The sequence below is a fragment of the Fundulus heteroclitus genome, chromosome 19 (assembly GCF_011125445.2).
Source record: "Fundulus heteroclitus isolate FHET01 chromosome 19, MU-UCD_Fhet_4.1, whole genome shotgun sequence".
NCBI lineage: Eukaryota > Metazoa > Chordata > Actinopteri > Cyprinodontiformes > Fundulidae > Fundulus > Fundulus heteroclitus.
In genome coordinates this window covers 6,895,222-6,907,089 of record NC_046379.1, presented here as the reverse complement: position 1 = coordinate 6,907,089, position 11,868 = coordinate 6,895,222, and the positions used below count along the sequence as shown (strand labels likewise).

General features: G+C 42.9%; 2 protein-coding genes across 2 annotated transcripts in view; one reads left to right on the top strand and one right to left on the bottom strand.

Moving 5' to 3' along the window:
- Positions 1 to 202: 202 nt before the first annotated feature.
- six4a (SIX homeobox 4a) lies at positions 203 to 7,238 on the bottom strand. Its single transcript, XM_036150932.1, is given in 4 exon segments — positions 203 to 1,059; positions 4,256 to 4,956; positions 6,358 to 6,695; positions 6,697 to 7,238. Coding segments are annotated over 4 exon segments (2,049 nt in total). The 5' UTR covers positions 7,093 to 7,238; the 3' UTR covers positions 203 to 445.
- A 13-nt stretch (positions 7,239 to 7,251) lies between these two features.
- mnat1 (MNAT1 component of CDK activating kinase) overlaps positions 7,252 to 11,868 on the top strand; it is a 59,499-nt gene continuing 54,882 nt past the window's right edge. The window contains exons 1-2 of the mRNA XM_021317485.2: positions 7,252 to 7,416; positions 11,537 to 11,667. Of these exons, the coding sequence (XP_021173160.2) occupies positions 7,339 to 7,416; positions 11,537 to 11,667 (209 nt within the window). The 5' untranslated portion in view covers positions 7,252 to 7,338. The remainder of the gene's footprint in view (positions 7,417 to 11,536; positions 11,668 to 11,868) is intronic.

The following is an 11,868-nucleotide window of genomic DNA, read 5'->3' as shown; positions in this document are numbered from 1 at the left end:
GTTTGGAGGAACATCCCGGTCACGTGACCCGAGGCATTCCAGCACCTGCTTCTGCAGATCACATCCACTCAACGGGAAGCAGCAGGTGCTGTCTATAAAAATGCCCATTTAAACGAGGCTCGAACTCGCGCAGCGGCTACTTCTTGTCGCTCAAAACAGTCCCGATGCATCTTCTCATGAACGGGGGGGTGGGTTCTTTTAAAAAAAAATGTCTTTTTGTTTTTAAATTTTCACAATGACCCGAAGCAGACCGTCTACACGGCTCCTTTCTGACTAGAGTGCACCTTAAAAGTCAAATAAAAGCAAATAATTTAAAGGAGATCAATGCTTAAAAACTCACACACACACACACGCACACACACACACGCGCACACAGACACGCCGAGGAGTAAAAAGATTCATCATAGGACTGCTCAGGTGAGTGTGAGTGCTTCAAAGTCTGAGGTTAAAGGTCTGACATGTCCTCGTCCATCTGCACAGTCTGTAGTTTGGCTAGCTCCTTCCCCTCTGCAGCCTCCAGCTCCCCGCACATGGCCCGCACCATCTCGTTCATCCCCCCGGGCCCTGAGCCGTCCGCCTTGCTCTCTGAAAGGCTCATGTAGTCCGCGTTCATGCCGGGGCCCATCAGGTGCGAGGACGGGGTGCCTCGGTGCACCTCGTGGGCGCCGAGGTACTCCGTCGGCTGCAGGTGGTGATGGCTGTCCGGCTCCGTCTGCCCGATCAGAGGCGTGCTGTTGGTGAGGGTGGTGTAGACCTCCGCCTCGGAGCTGGACGAGCTGACGGCGGCGGCGTCGGTGGTGGCGGTGGCGCCGTGGCTGGAGGAGATCCGCCCCGAGTCGGCGCCGGCGTAGCTGATCTGACCGCTGGCGTCCAGGTGGAGCCCGGCGTGGTACGAGGAGTAGATGCCCCCATCCAGAGGCTCCTTCTTGATGGCCGCCTGGCTGCTCATGCTGTAGAGGACGGTGTTGTGGTGCAGAGATGTCATCGTCAGCTTGTCCTGGGCCTGGAATGACTCTTCACTCGAGGAGCTCACTGCTGAGTTGGTCAGAGACATGTTGCCTGTAAAAAAAAATGAAAAGAAAAAAAAAACAGTAAATACAGTTAAAACCAAATATTTACGCACAAGGTACAACATGTCTCAGCCGTTCTTTTAATGGTCTAATTATGGTAAATTCTTATATAATCCCTAATTGTTTGTACAATTTGACTAAAAATGTTCTTCTGATGCATTTTGTTGGCAGTTGACAGAATTTTCTTTGAACTGTGTGGATTTAGCAAAAGGAAAAGAACAAACATTGTGCGTCCTTCCTCAGGTTTTCACAGCAGTTTGCTGGAGGTTTGCCCATTCCTCCGGAGAAAACTGGTGGAACTGGGTGAGGTTTATGGGACGCCTCCTTTGCACACACCTTTTCACCTCTGGCCACATATTTTCTATGGGACTCAGATCAGGGCTTTGTGATCTTGGGAACGTTGAATTTGTTGTCCTTAAGGCACGTTGCAACTAATCTGGTGGTACAATTAGGGCCATTGTCCATTTGGAAGACCAATTTCTTTGTCATAAATTGGGGGTGGGGTTGGGAGCTGCTACTTTATCTCCAGCAGTCGTTGGTTGAGAGACAGGGGGGCATCCTAGACCAGTCGCCAGTCCATCAGAATGGCAATGTTGCTTGTGCTTGTGCAAATAATGTGCAATCAATTCTGTAAAGCCCACCAGTCCCTCTGGCAGCAAAACACCCACAGAGCATGATGCTGCCACCACCGGACCTCAGAGTTGAGCTCAGATTTAAAAGCCAAACAGTTCCCTGATGTTTCTACTTGTGCATGAATGTTCGACCAGACGGATTGGCCACCTTCAGACATCTGGAAATTATACCCCAAGGAAGAATGGGAGCCATAGAGGTCCAGAGTTTTCTTCCTCATATCTCTACTGATTTCTTCAGATTGTTTTTTTTTTTTAGATGATGTGTTCGAGGCTAATGCCCACACTCCAGCCCGGTAGAGGACAGGAATGGCGCTAAAGTTCGTTTCTCAGCCACAAAGAAGATGCAGAGGATGTTCAGCACTTCAAGCCTGCATTATTACCCCCAATACAAAACGCCTCAGACTCCAAAGCTAATGTTAGCTACAGCGGTCCTGGTACAAGGTCAAAGTCAAAATAAGTAAGCTGATTTGATGATTTGTATCTATTTATTGATTTAGTTGTCAAAAGTTACCATTACTGAGTCAAATATTGCTTGTTTATCGTGCCCCACCCCTAGAATTACCCTGTCAGAGGCTTACAAGGTCATATCAAATGTGAGAGGGGATGGTTATTTTTGGTTAGGTAAACTTCTAAATAAAGTAAATATAATACTACGAACATTTCTAACAATATGTCTCTGTAATTAATGTGATGACTTGAGAATGACTTTAGTAAACCTAACTGCCCTAAAACAGTTTGATCTGGTTTATTATCAGACAATGAAGAGAGAAAAAAGCCTTTTAATGCAGTTTATGCAGATATTTAGTTTCAACGGTTCTGTCTCTTGTTTAAATCTCACTGATTTGTTTTTGTTTCACACTATATTTTATTTTTTAACATTACCTTTAATTCAACAGGTAAATCTTATCGAGACCCAGGGTCAGATTTTTTATGTTTTTTAATTAAAAGTAACGTGCAAGAAAACAACATTGTGTAAAACAGAAAAACAACCAACATAATTCAAACAACAAGCAGTAGACACCAGCAATGAATGAAACCTTATAAACAAACTGGAATAAACATAAACCGAGGCTCTCACAGATGCACATAAAAAAATCCTTCAGTTGAATTAAGCAATCGTAAAAAGAAAAAATAGGATTTTTTTCCCCAAGATGTGTAAATGAAGTAAAAAAAAAAGCGTAATAAATGTCTGTGAGCAGAGGCTGTAGTTGCTCATCTGGAGTATGGCACGGTAGATGAAGTAGTAACACAGTGATCGATTTGTGAATGAAAATATAGCAGCGCAACATTCTGCACAGAGCTTTTCCTCAGAATTACTGCTGCATGTCCCACACACTTTGTGCTTTTTCAGCCCGACCCCGCTGTGCCCCGCAGAACAAATGCTCCAGTCTGCCAGGACTCAAAGGGAAGCTGTAATTTTCTGCTTTTCTGGTGGGGGTTTCTGCTCTCCATTCTCTGCTTTATGTCACATTAAGTGCTGTAATTTCTTCTTCCCCTGTTCGTGCATTTCATTGCTGCAGAACACACCTTCACTGCCTGCGCTGGAGAGCAACGCCATAATGAAGGTGACTTCGGAGCTCCTTTTTTACTCATCTAAACAGATCGTCGCTTCTAGAAAGATGCATGTGCTGCAGCCTAAACCCAGAGAGGCTAATGAAGCGGTTCTGATGTGTTGGGTGGTAACAGCGGAGGTGGGTGAGAAAGGTTTATAGGGGGATAAAATGCAAAACTGACCCATTATCGGCTTGTTCTTAGATATAACTGCAGCTTTAAGCACTGATTAAAACTTTCAGGAATTGCGTAGTTAATGTTTTAGATTAATTTACTTCACTGATGAGTTAGGGCTGAGCAATATATAGAGATTATTAAAATATCGAGGTATTTTAAAAAGAGATCTAAGATGAGACTACTATACCATTTATACCAAAATGGTCTCTGTTGCGTTATAGTTATACTTTTATGTATTCCAGTAGGTTATTTTTCAGCTGTTTTCTCATATTTATTTACAGCTGTTTGTTAAAAAAAAGTGCCTGTGAGACATTTGGGATAAAGCTTTGACTCAGAGATGCCTTTTTATAATTACTCTATGAAAAGAAAACATATTGAGATAAATATCGTGTATTGGTATTCAGGCTAAAAATAAAGAGATATTATTTTTGTTCCATATTGCCCAGCCCTATGATGAATATTGAAAGTGGTTTGATTTTAATAATAAGTGGGATTGGTTGGTTTAATGCCCTTAAAGGCATTTAGACAAGACTGATAATTACTACACTCCCGCCTTATCAAACAAGAGTGAAAAAAACTAGTTTTGTTGTTTTAACCTTATAAAAATGGAATATTATTTTCCTTGGATCAAATTTTATGTATATTTTAAGCTATAAGCATCAATTTATAAAGAATATTATGAAAACATTTCCCCAAATTAGTTAGAATGTAAAAAATACATTTATTTGTGTCACAGACCACATTACAACTCTGCATCTTATTCATAATTTTAAAAACAACTTCAACAAATGTTTTCAAACGTAATATTATGGGTCAGGCGCTCACCCTGTTGTGTGATTGTTGAGGAAGATGAAGCAGACGGCAGCTGTAGAGGAGGAAGACCGACGTCGCTGTTAAGCAACGAGCTGCCATCGTTGTCGGGGACTCCGCTCGGTACCTGGACCAGACTGTAGCCGCCGAGCTGCAGAGCTCCAGACGGCGAGCTGAAGGTGAGGACTGATGAGCCTCCGTTCTGGGCCGCCATGGTGTGAACCCCCTCCAGCTTCACCTCCGACCCGTTCACACAGCCTGAGTAGGAGGAGTACTGCAAGATGGACTCCTCGGCACCGCCCAGTCCCTTCTCCTGGCCCGTCTGCATGTGCATGTCCCCCCCAGAGCCCCCCAGCAGGACCCCGCCGGGCGGCCTCAGAGGGTTGAACGCCAGAGGCTGGATGCCCAGATTGAGCCCGTTGAAGAGGATGTTTCCAGGTGAGTGAAGGTAGGACGAGCCGCCATTGTGAAACATGGCGGAGGAGGTATTAGTGGCTGCCAGGCTGCCGTTGTAGACGCCGCCGCCGCTGGATCCTGTGGACATCTTGATGTCACCAATCTGCTGGATGACGACCCCGCCGTCCAGAGGTCCTGTCTGAGCTGGGAGGCTGCCGTGGGTTATCACTCCGTCTGAGGAGTTAGAGAGAGGACGAGGGGACAGCTCCTCCTGTCCCTTACTGGACTCATCCTCTGTGCTGTGGTTTCCGTCAGACTCACTGCAGGGTGAAAGCAAACAAAAAAAGACAGGTCAGAAAACAGAGAACAAAAGCTAAGGCGCTACATTTTGTACGACTAAAGGAAGAAAACGATTCTGACATGAAGGTGTTTTTTCTCTCTTTCTGGTAAAGAATAAAAGCTTGTAGAGATGAAAGACTGAACGTTTGCAGATCTGTATTACTACACAGTTAAAGAGCTGCCTGTTTGTGAATGCGGAGCCCCCTTTTACCTCATGGAGAGCTGCTCTGACAGAAGCAACAACCCTGCAACCATTTGGCGCAATAAATTCTGGGGGCAAAAGTCAACAGCAAACGGCCTCACCCGGTTAGAAGCTAAACTTAAATCCACATTTTAAGTTTTAAGCAGTTATCGTCTTTAAAACCAAAAAAACTCAACAGTCTCCTTTTATAAAGACTGATTAAAACAGCTGCTTTCTCACCCCATTACCCCCCCCCCCTCCCTCCCTCCATCCCTCCCTCCCTCCAAAACAGGCGCGCACACGCACAACCAAACCCCCACTGTAGATATATATAAAAAAACATGTGGGCCCCTTAAGGAATCCACAGGTTCTAAACATTTTCCCATGAATATTAATCTTTGTAGTGATATAAAGACGTTTGTCTGTGCCTGTGTATGAGTGAGGGAGAGCGAGGGGGGGCAGGAGGGGTCAGCTCCACCAGGTGTGCGTCATCTTTGTTCACACAGGGAAAAACATAAAAGACCAACCCTCACATCTCAGTGTGTGTGTGTCTGCGGGATTATAAGATGAAGCGGAGCTGATGGAAGCTCCGAGATCCTTTTAGTCCAGGAGAGGGGGGGAAAAAAAGGCATCATGAAAATAATTTATGTTCTGATCTTTGTGTGTTCACGCACAGGCTCATCCAGAGTCGCCTTTTGAACTCTTTGTTCAAAGTTACCTTCTCCTCCCGCCTGGCTGTCAGTCAGTCGGAACTCTGAGGCTTGACGATATTCTGTTGCCTCTGGTTTCCATGACTCTCGGCTTCGCTTGAAACCGGATCTGAACGGCAACAGCTTCATATTTCAAAACATTAAAAGCGTGCTGCTAAAGCTTTTTCTGTTCCTTAACTATCGCCTGTTAATAATTCACACGTCCACGCTTATACGGCGTCTGGAGCGACATTCGCAGCCATTAAACGATTAAATGGCAGAATTATTATGTTTTTACGCACCAGTCAGGGATAAGGAGCTTAAAATGCTCTTTCTGTGCAGAAAGTTATGTTGGGTTATTTTACAAAGAGAAGTGTGAAGTTGAATTTAATTAAATGTATTATTCTGATGCGCCTTTTACGCACAGATATTTTTGGCCGGTAAAAAAAAAAAAAAAAAAGTCTGAGATGAAGAACGAAAAGTGTGCATCGTGTTTTCCTTTGTTCCCTCACCTTTTGGACTGCGCTTCCGACGGGTTTCTGTCTCTCTGCCGCCTGTTTTTGAACCAGTTGCTGACCTGGGTCAAGGAGAGTCCGGTTATCTTGGCCAGATTCCGTTTCTCGGCTGGAGACGGGTACCTGTTCTGGTTATAGAGATCCTTCAGCGCGTTCCGCGACCTCTCCTTGAAACAATAAACCGTCTCCTCGCCGTCCCAGATAGTCCTGGGGAGAGGGTATTTTCTCCGGATCCGGTACTTATCCACGGCGCCCAGGGGTCTCCCACGCGCCTTCTCCGCCTCCGTGTACCGGGCCTTGTACCACAGTTCCTGTAGAAAGGTGTGGTTGGACGGGACTAAAACTGTGGTTCTCCAAAATACTGTAGAGCTCCTGGTAGCGAGCCTGGTGGAAGGCAACGAGGGCTTGGGCTTTCAGGATGCTTTCGTTGCCGCGGAGCAGATCGCTCTGGGGTAAGGACCACAGGAACCTCGCCAGCCGCTCCACGTTGCCCCCCTGCTGCAGCGCCTCGCACACGCACGCCACTTGCTCCGGGGAGAAAGCCAGGGAGGAAGCGGCGCTCACCAGCAGCTCCGTGCGCACCGCGTCGGCGTTGGGAGCCGTGCGCTCCATGGACAACTCCGCCGCGTCCAGCGCCACCAGCTTGATGCTCTCCCGCGTATCCACCTCCTTCACATTTTCCCTCTTAATGTCATTCACTGCCGTGACCTCTCCGGCAGAAGAAGAAGACATTTTTTTTGTTCGAGCCTTCCCTGGCAAAGTCACTCCTCCCCGCTCGATCAGGTTACCTCCTCGCCATGCGAACCCGATCGGATATCTGACAGCAGCTGTAAGCAGATATCTCTCTCCCCTCTTCCTTCCAACGTGACTTTTACTCTGCGGGGACTGGGGCTGGAGGGAGATACGCTGGGGTCTATCTGAAGGAGAGCCACGCCATTGGCCGCTGAGGGCCCCACGAGGGAGGAGCAAGCGCGATTCATGCGCGAATGTTTGGCTTTCAGCTGTCAGTCACGGAGCTTCCAGCACGGCTTTATTCCCGGTGCTCACCTGTGCAAGGTGAGTGCTCCTGGGATCGTGGGAACGGGAAGTTCTTGTTGCCTCTGTTCTCAGTAGCTGCATTGCATGAAGGTATGCACAAAAGTGTTTTTATTCCCACATCAAGGCAGGGAAACCCAGGGGGAAACATGGGAGTGCTCTCATTAAGTTTCTCTAAAGAAAACGCAAACAAAACATCACAAAGAAATACGGACTGATTTTAATCTTACTCCACATGTGGACATTGCCGTTTAAAATCTTTTTTTTCTGTTACTGGGAACGAATTTAAATTTGAAACAAACGTTTTAATTGTTACAAGCAGATCAAGATTCTACCAGCACATTACGGTTCCTGCAAAAGCACCACCCTCATATTTATGTTCAAACTGACCATTTCACCAAAGCAGCAGATAAGGTACTTCCAGAGTTAGACTTCAGGTAAACTTTAATGGTCAGGCTTTAAAAAGGAACACCCCAAATCTTCAGAATGTAGCACTTTATTTAAAGGCAAGCATCAAAATGACAAATCTACAAGTTCTTACAGCTTTATTGGCCTGTTTAGAATAACAGCTATACTTTAAAATGTATATTAAATACTGATATAATCTAATGTGACACAATGAAAATCTAGATTTTTTTTCACGTGTATGTATAATTCTAAATGTTTAGTGTTTAACATAAACCTTGAATTAAATGGTAGTAAACTGGTTGTGATGAGTTTATACTGGTAATAAACTGGAGAAGATTCACAGAACTGTCACATCAACATTTCTGTCACCTGTTGCAGACTTTGGAGAAATAATCTTTAAAAAATGTAATCCACAACTGTTCAATTAATTAATCTTTTAGATTTTATTTGTGCTATTTTGCAGTTCTCACAACCAACCATATTGCACCATACTGATAGAAATATGAAACTGAAGGCGTTAATAAAAACAGACTATTTGGATAAAAACATGACAAACATTGTTGGAAAGAGTATGTTAGATATATTTTTTTCTCAACTAGCCTTGCTGCACTAAATATCTCATTAAATATCTCCTCAATACTCTCTGCAACTCTCTGCTTTCATCCTATTTATACTGTTGTGCAGAAATCTGAGGCAACAATGACACAGTTGTATCACAATGACCTTTTATTCCCTTAAATCAAATAAGTTTAAGATGGTTTAATGGGACAATTTACCAACTATCCACCCATCTATCCATTGTCTATACCCACTTATTTTTAACATAGAACTTAAAATGAATAACCATATATACATGAATAAACATGGAATATGCCATATAAACTTTGGATTTTTTTTTTCCTGCATTGACAGTTAAATTAACATTACTTTTGAGAATGTGATTTACTCTGGCCGTGTAAAATGTATATCTTCAAAAAACTTTATTGTTTGAGATCTTCCAAACTGGTCACTGTGACCAGTTTGGAAGATCTCAAACAATAAAGTTTTTGAAGATATACATTTTACAATAAAAAGAAAAATGTCTCTGAAACAAGATTATTCCAACTGTATTTACATAAGCAGAGTGTACACGCTTATGTTATAACGGCAGGTGGTAAAAAGAGACTTTGATGAATAATTGCAACATTTTGACAATATTTAACCCAATTCTGTACAGTTCAGCTGGAAAACCTAAACATTTAGCAGAGTAAAAAAAAAAATCTAAGTATAAAAAGATGCAATAATCTGTCTGCTCCCAAATTTTTCCAAACACTTTTTGATTTTCTCTCTGCATTCAATATCTTTGAATTTACTCCATCAATGATAGTAAAGCTGATCAACCTGAGATAATGACCAGCTGACCCAATGGGGTTGGAAAATTATGACTTTTCCATGTCGTCATTTAGCTAAATCATGTTTTCCAGTGAAGTCTCAAAGGAAGTCAATGGACAGTCAGGAGAAAAGTACAAAAGGCTATTTTTTTTTAAATTACTCATTAATTTATATAGGTTAGTCCCTTGAGACACATTGTGTCATTTCCAAGAGAGACCTGTGCTCTTTGAATATACTTTAAAGAAAAGTAAACCTAATCATCAAAAGTAATCATCAATTTTTAAAAATGTGGGAGATCAGGAACAACACAAAAATTGGGCTTTTGTCCAAAATTTATAAAAACATGAGCCAGAAACTGGTTTGGTAAGCATCCAAGAGGCCAACAGAAACGTTGACTCAACCGCAGGTATTTCCAACAAATCCTGGTTCTGCATAAAACAACAGCCTCGTTTAGTTTCCGTACAATATGTCTGAAAAATACAAAGCAGAATTGTTTTTTTGTCTTTCAAAGAAAACTTCCAGGCTTGGCAATCTCCTGAAATCTGCATTTGCATTGGGCCATAATAAATTATGGCCCGATGAAGCCAAACTGGAACCTTTGTACTTAATTGCAAGATATATCTCTGGCACAAAGACAACACACAACAGCAACAAATTAACTTCCAATGAAAGATGGTGGTGGCGGCATCATGCTGCAGGATGGCTTTTTTCCAAAATGGAACTGCAGTTGTTGATGAGGTGGATGGATTTATCTGCCAGAGAGTCTGTGATGCCATCTAAAGGGGCTGTGGACAAGAGATCTCCAAAAAAAAAAAAAAAGACAAATTTCACAAGGTAGAGTGCAGAACTAGTCCAAGATTGTATACAGAGCCTTAAAGGGGACATATCGTGCTTCTCAGTTCCTCCTTTTCACATTGAAATCATTTGTTTGTGGTCTATATAAAGTGGAACTACAATGTCTTGGCCTGAAATCCTCATTAATTTACCTCCATATGCCCCCCTATTTCCTCCCCTGTTTTGAGGTGCGTCTGAGAGCAACTCGTTTTAGTGCTGTCTCTTTAAATCTCAAGGTCGCACTTCACACCCTGCTCCCCTCCAGGTTGCAGAGCGTTCAACTCCACTCCGTTCGGGCATTTTTGTAGTATGCTGGGGGACGGTGTAATGAAAAAACAAAAACTTCTCCACTTGTAGATTCGGCATCCTTCAGCTTGAACTACAAAATTGCTCTGAGAAAAAAATAATGGTGGATTTGCAAGACTGGTAAACTGGAAGTCCATGACCTCGTTTAGAGGTTCCACGGCAAACACTGTGATGTAATAGTTTAGCGAATGTAATAAAAAAAAAACAAAGAAATCTGGGTGGCTTGGAAAAAAATATCTTAAAAGAATTACAAGATACCTACGCAGCACCTGGAGAGTCAACATTGACATTTTCTGCATTCCTACTGATTCCAAGTACTCAACAACATGTATTTAAGGACTCAAAAAAGTGGAATTTGCATGATATGTCCCCTTTAAGTGACTTTGGCTCAGTGGCAAGAGTATAGTCCCCTTGCAACCAAAAGTTGTTGGTTGGATTCCAGCTTCCTCCTGTCACATCTCGACGTCCTCCTGGGTAAGGCACTGTCTACTGATCTGCTTATTGGGTCTGAATCTGTGCGTGTTGGTGAGTGCAATGGGGTGAATGACGCTCTAGTGCAAAGTGCTTTGAGTGGTCAATATGACTGGCGCTATGTGAAGTCCATTTACTATTTAAGCAGAATTTGATTTCCTGGTAAGACCCTCACCACCAACAACAATGCTTCATCACATATTTGGTGGATTCTGTGAGAGGGGGTCAAATTTAATTGGCTGAGTTTAAAAGCAGTCATGAATGATTGGTTATTTGTGAACAAGCTGAGCTCAAGCTCAAGTATCAGATTATAGCCATGTTAACACAACAATGAAACGATGAAGATTATTCTTAGCAGTTTTACAAAATAAACTGTCCAATTCCTTTAAATGTTCCAAAAAAATGTATTATTTGTTTTTTACTGAAGTGGTCAAATCAAATCTAATAGTATTCTCATTTTCAATAAGCAAATATAAACATTTTAAAGCTATGGTCTAAAATGTTATATATATATATATATATATATATATATATATATATATATATATATATATATATATATATATATATATATATATATATATATATACATATATACATATATATATATATACTGTTTCAGTTCCTCTACTACGGCTGTCCGCGGAGTAGGAACAAATGTTACTGAAGGCGTTTCCAGTCGGAGCGTTCTACGTGTGACGCTTCAGCTCGCCTTCAGTGGAGGCTGACGGATGTTGACATTTCTCTGAAGCGTGTTGCAGACAGAAGGAAAAACATAACAGAAAAAGAAAAGATGGACGACCAGGGCTGCCCGAGGTGCAAAACCACCAAGTACCGGAACCCGTCCCTGAAGCTGATGGTCAACGTCTGCGGCCACACGCTGTGAGTCCAAAACCCGTCCGAACCGAACCGAACCGCAGAGCAGCAGCATCTCTCTGAAGCCGGGTCGACTTTAGGGATTAATCCTCAGGAAATCTGAATGTTGAGATGCTTTTCTCTGGGTTTAGCGTCAAAGCTTAGAGCTGACCGGCTGGCGTTTGAGTGTCTGCTCCTTTCAGACATTTATGGCCGATCCACGTCTGT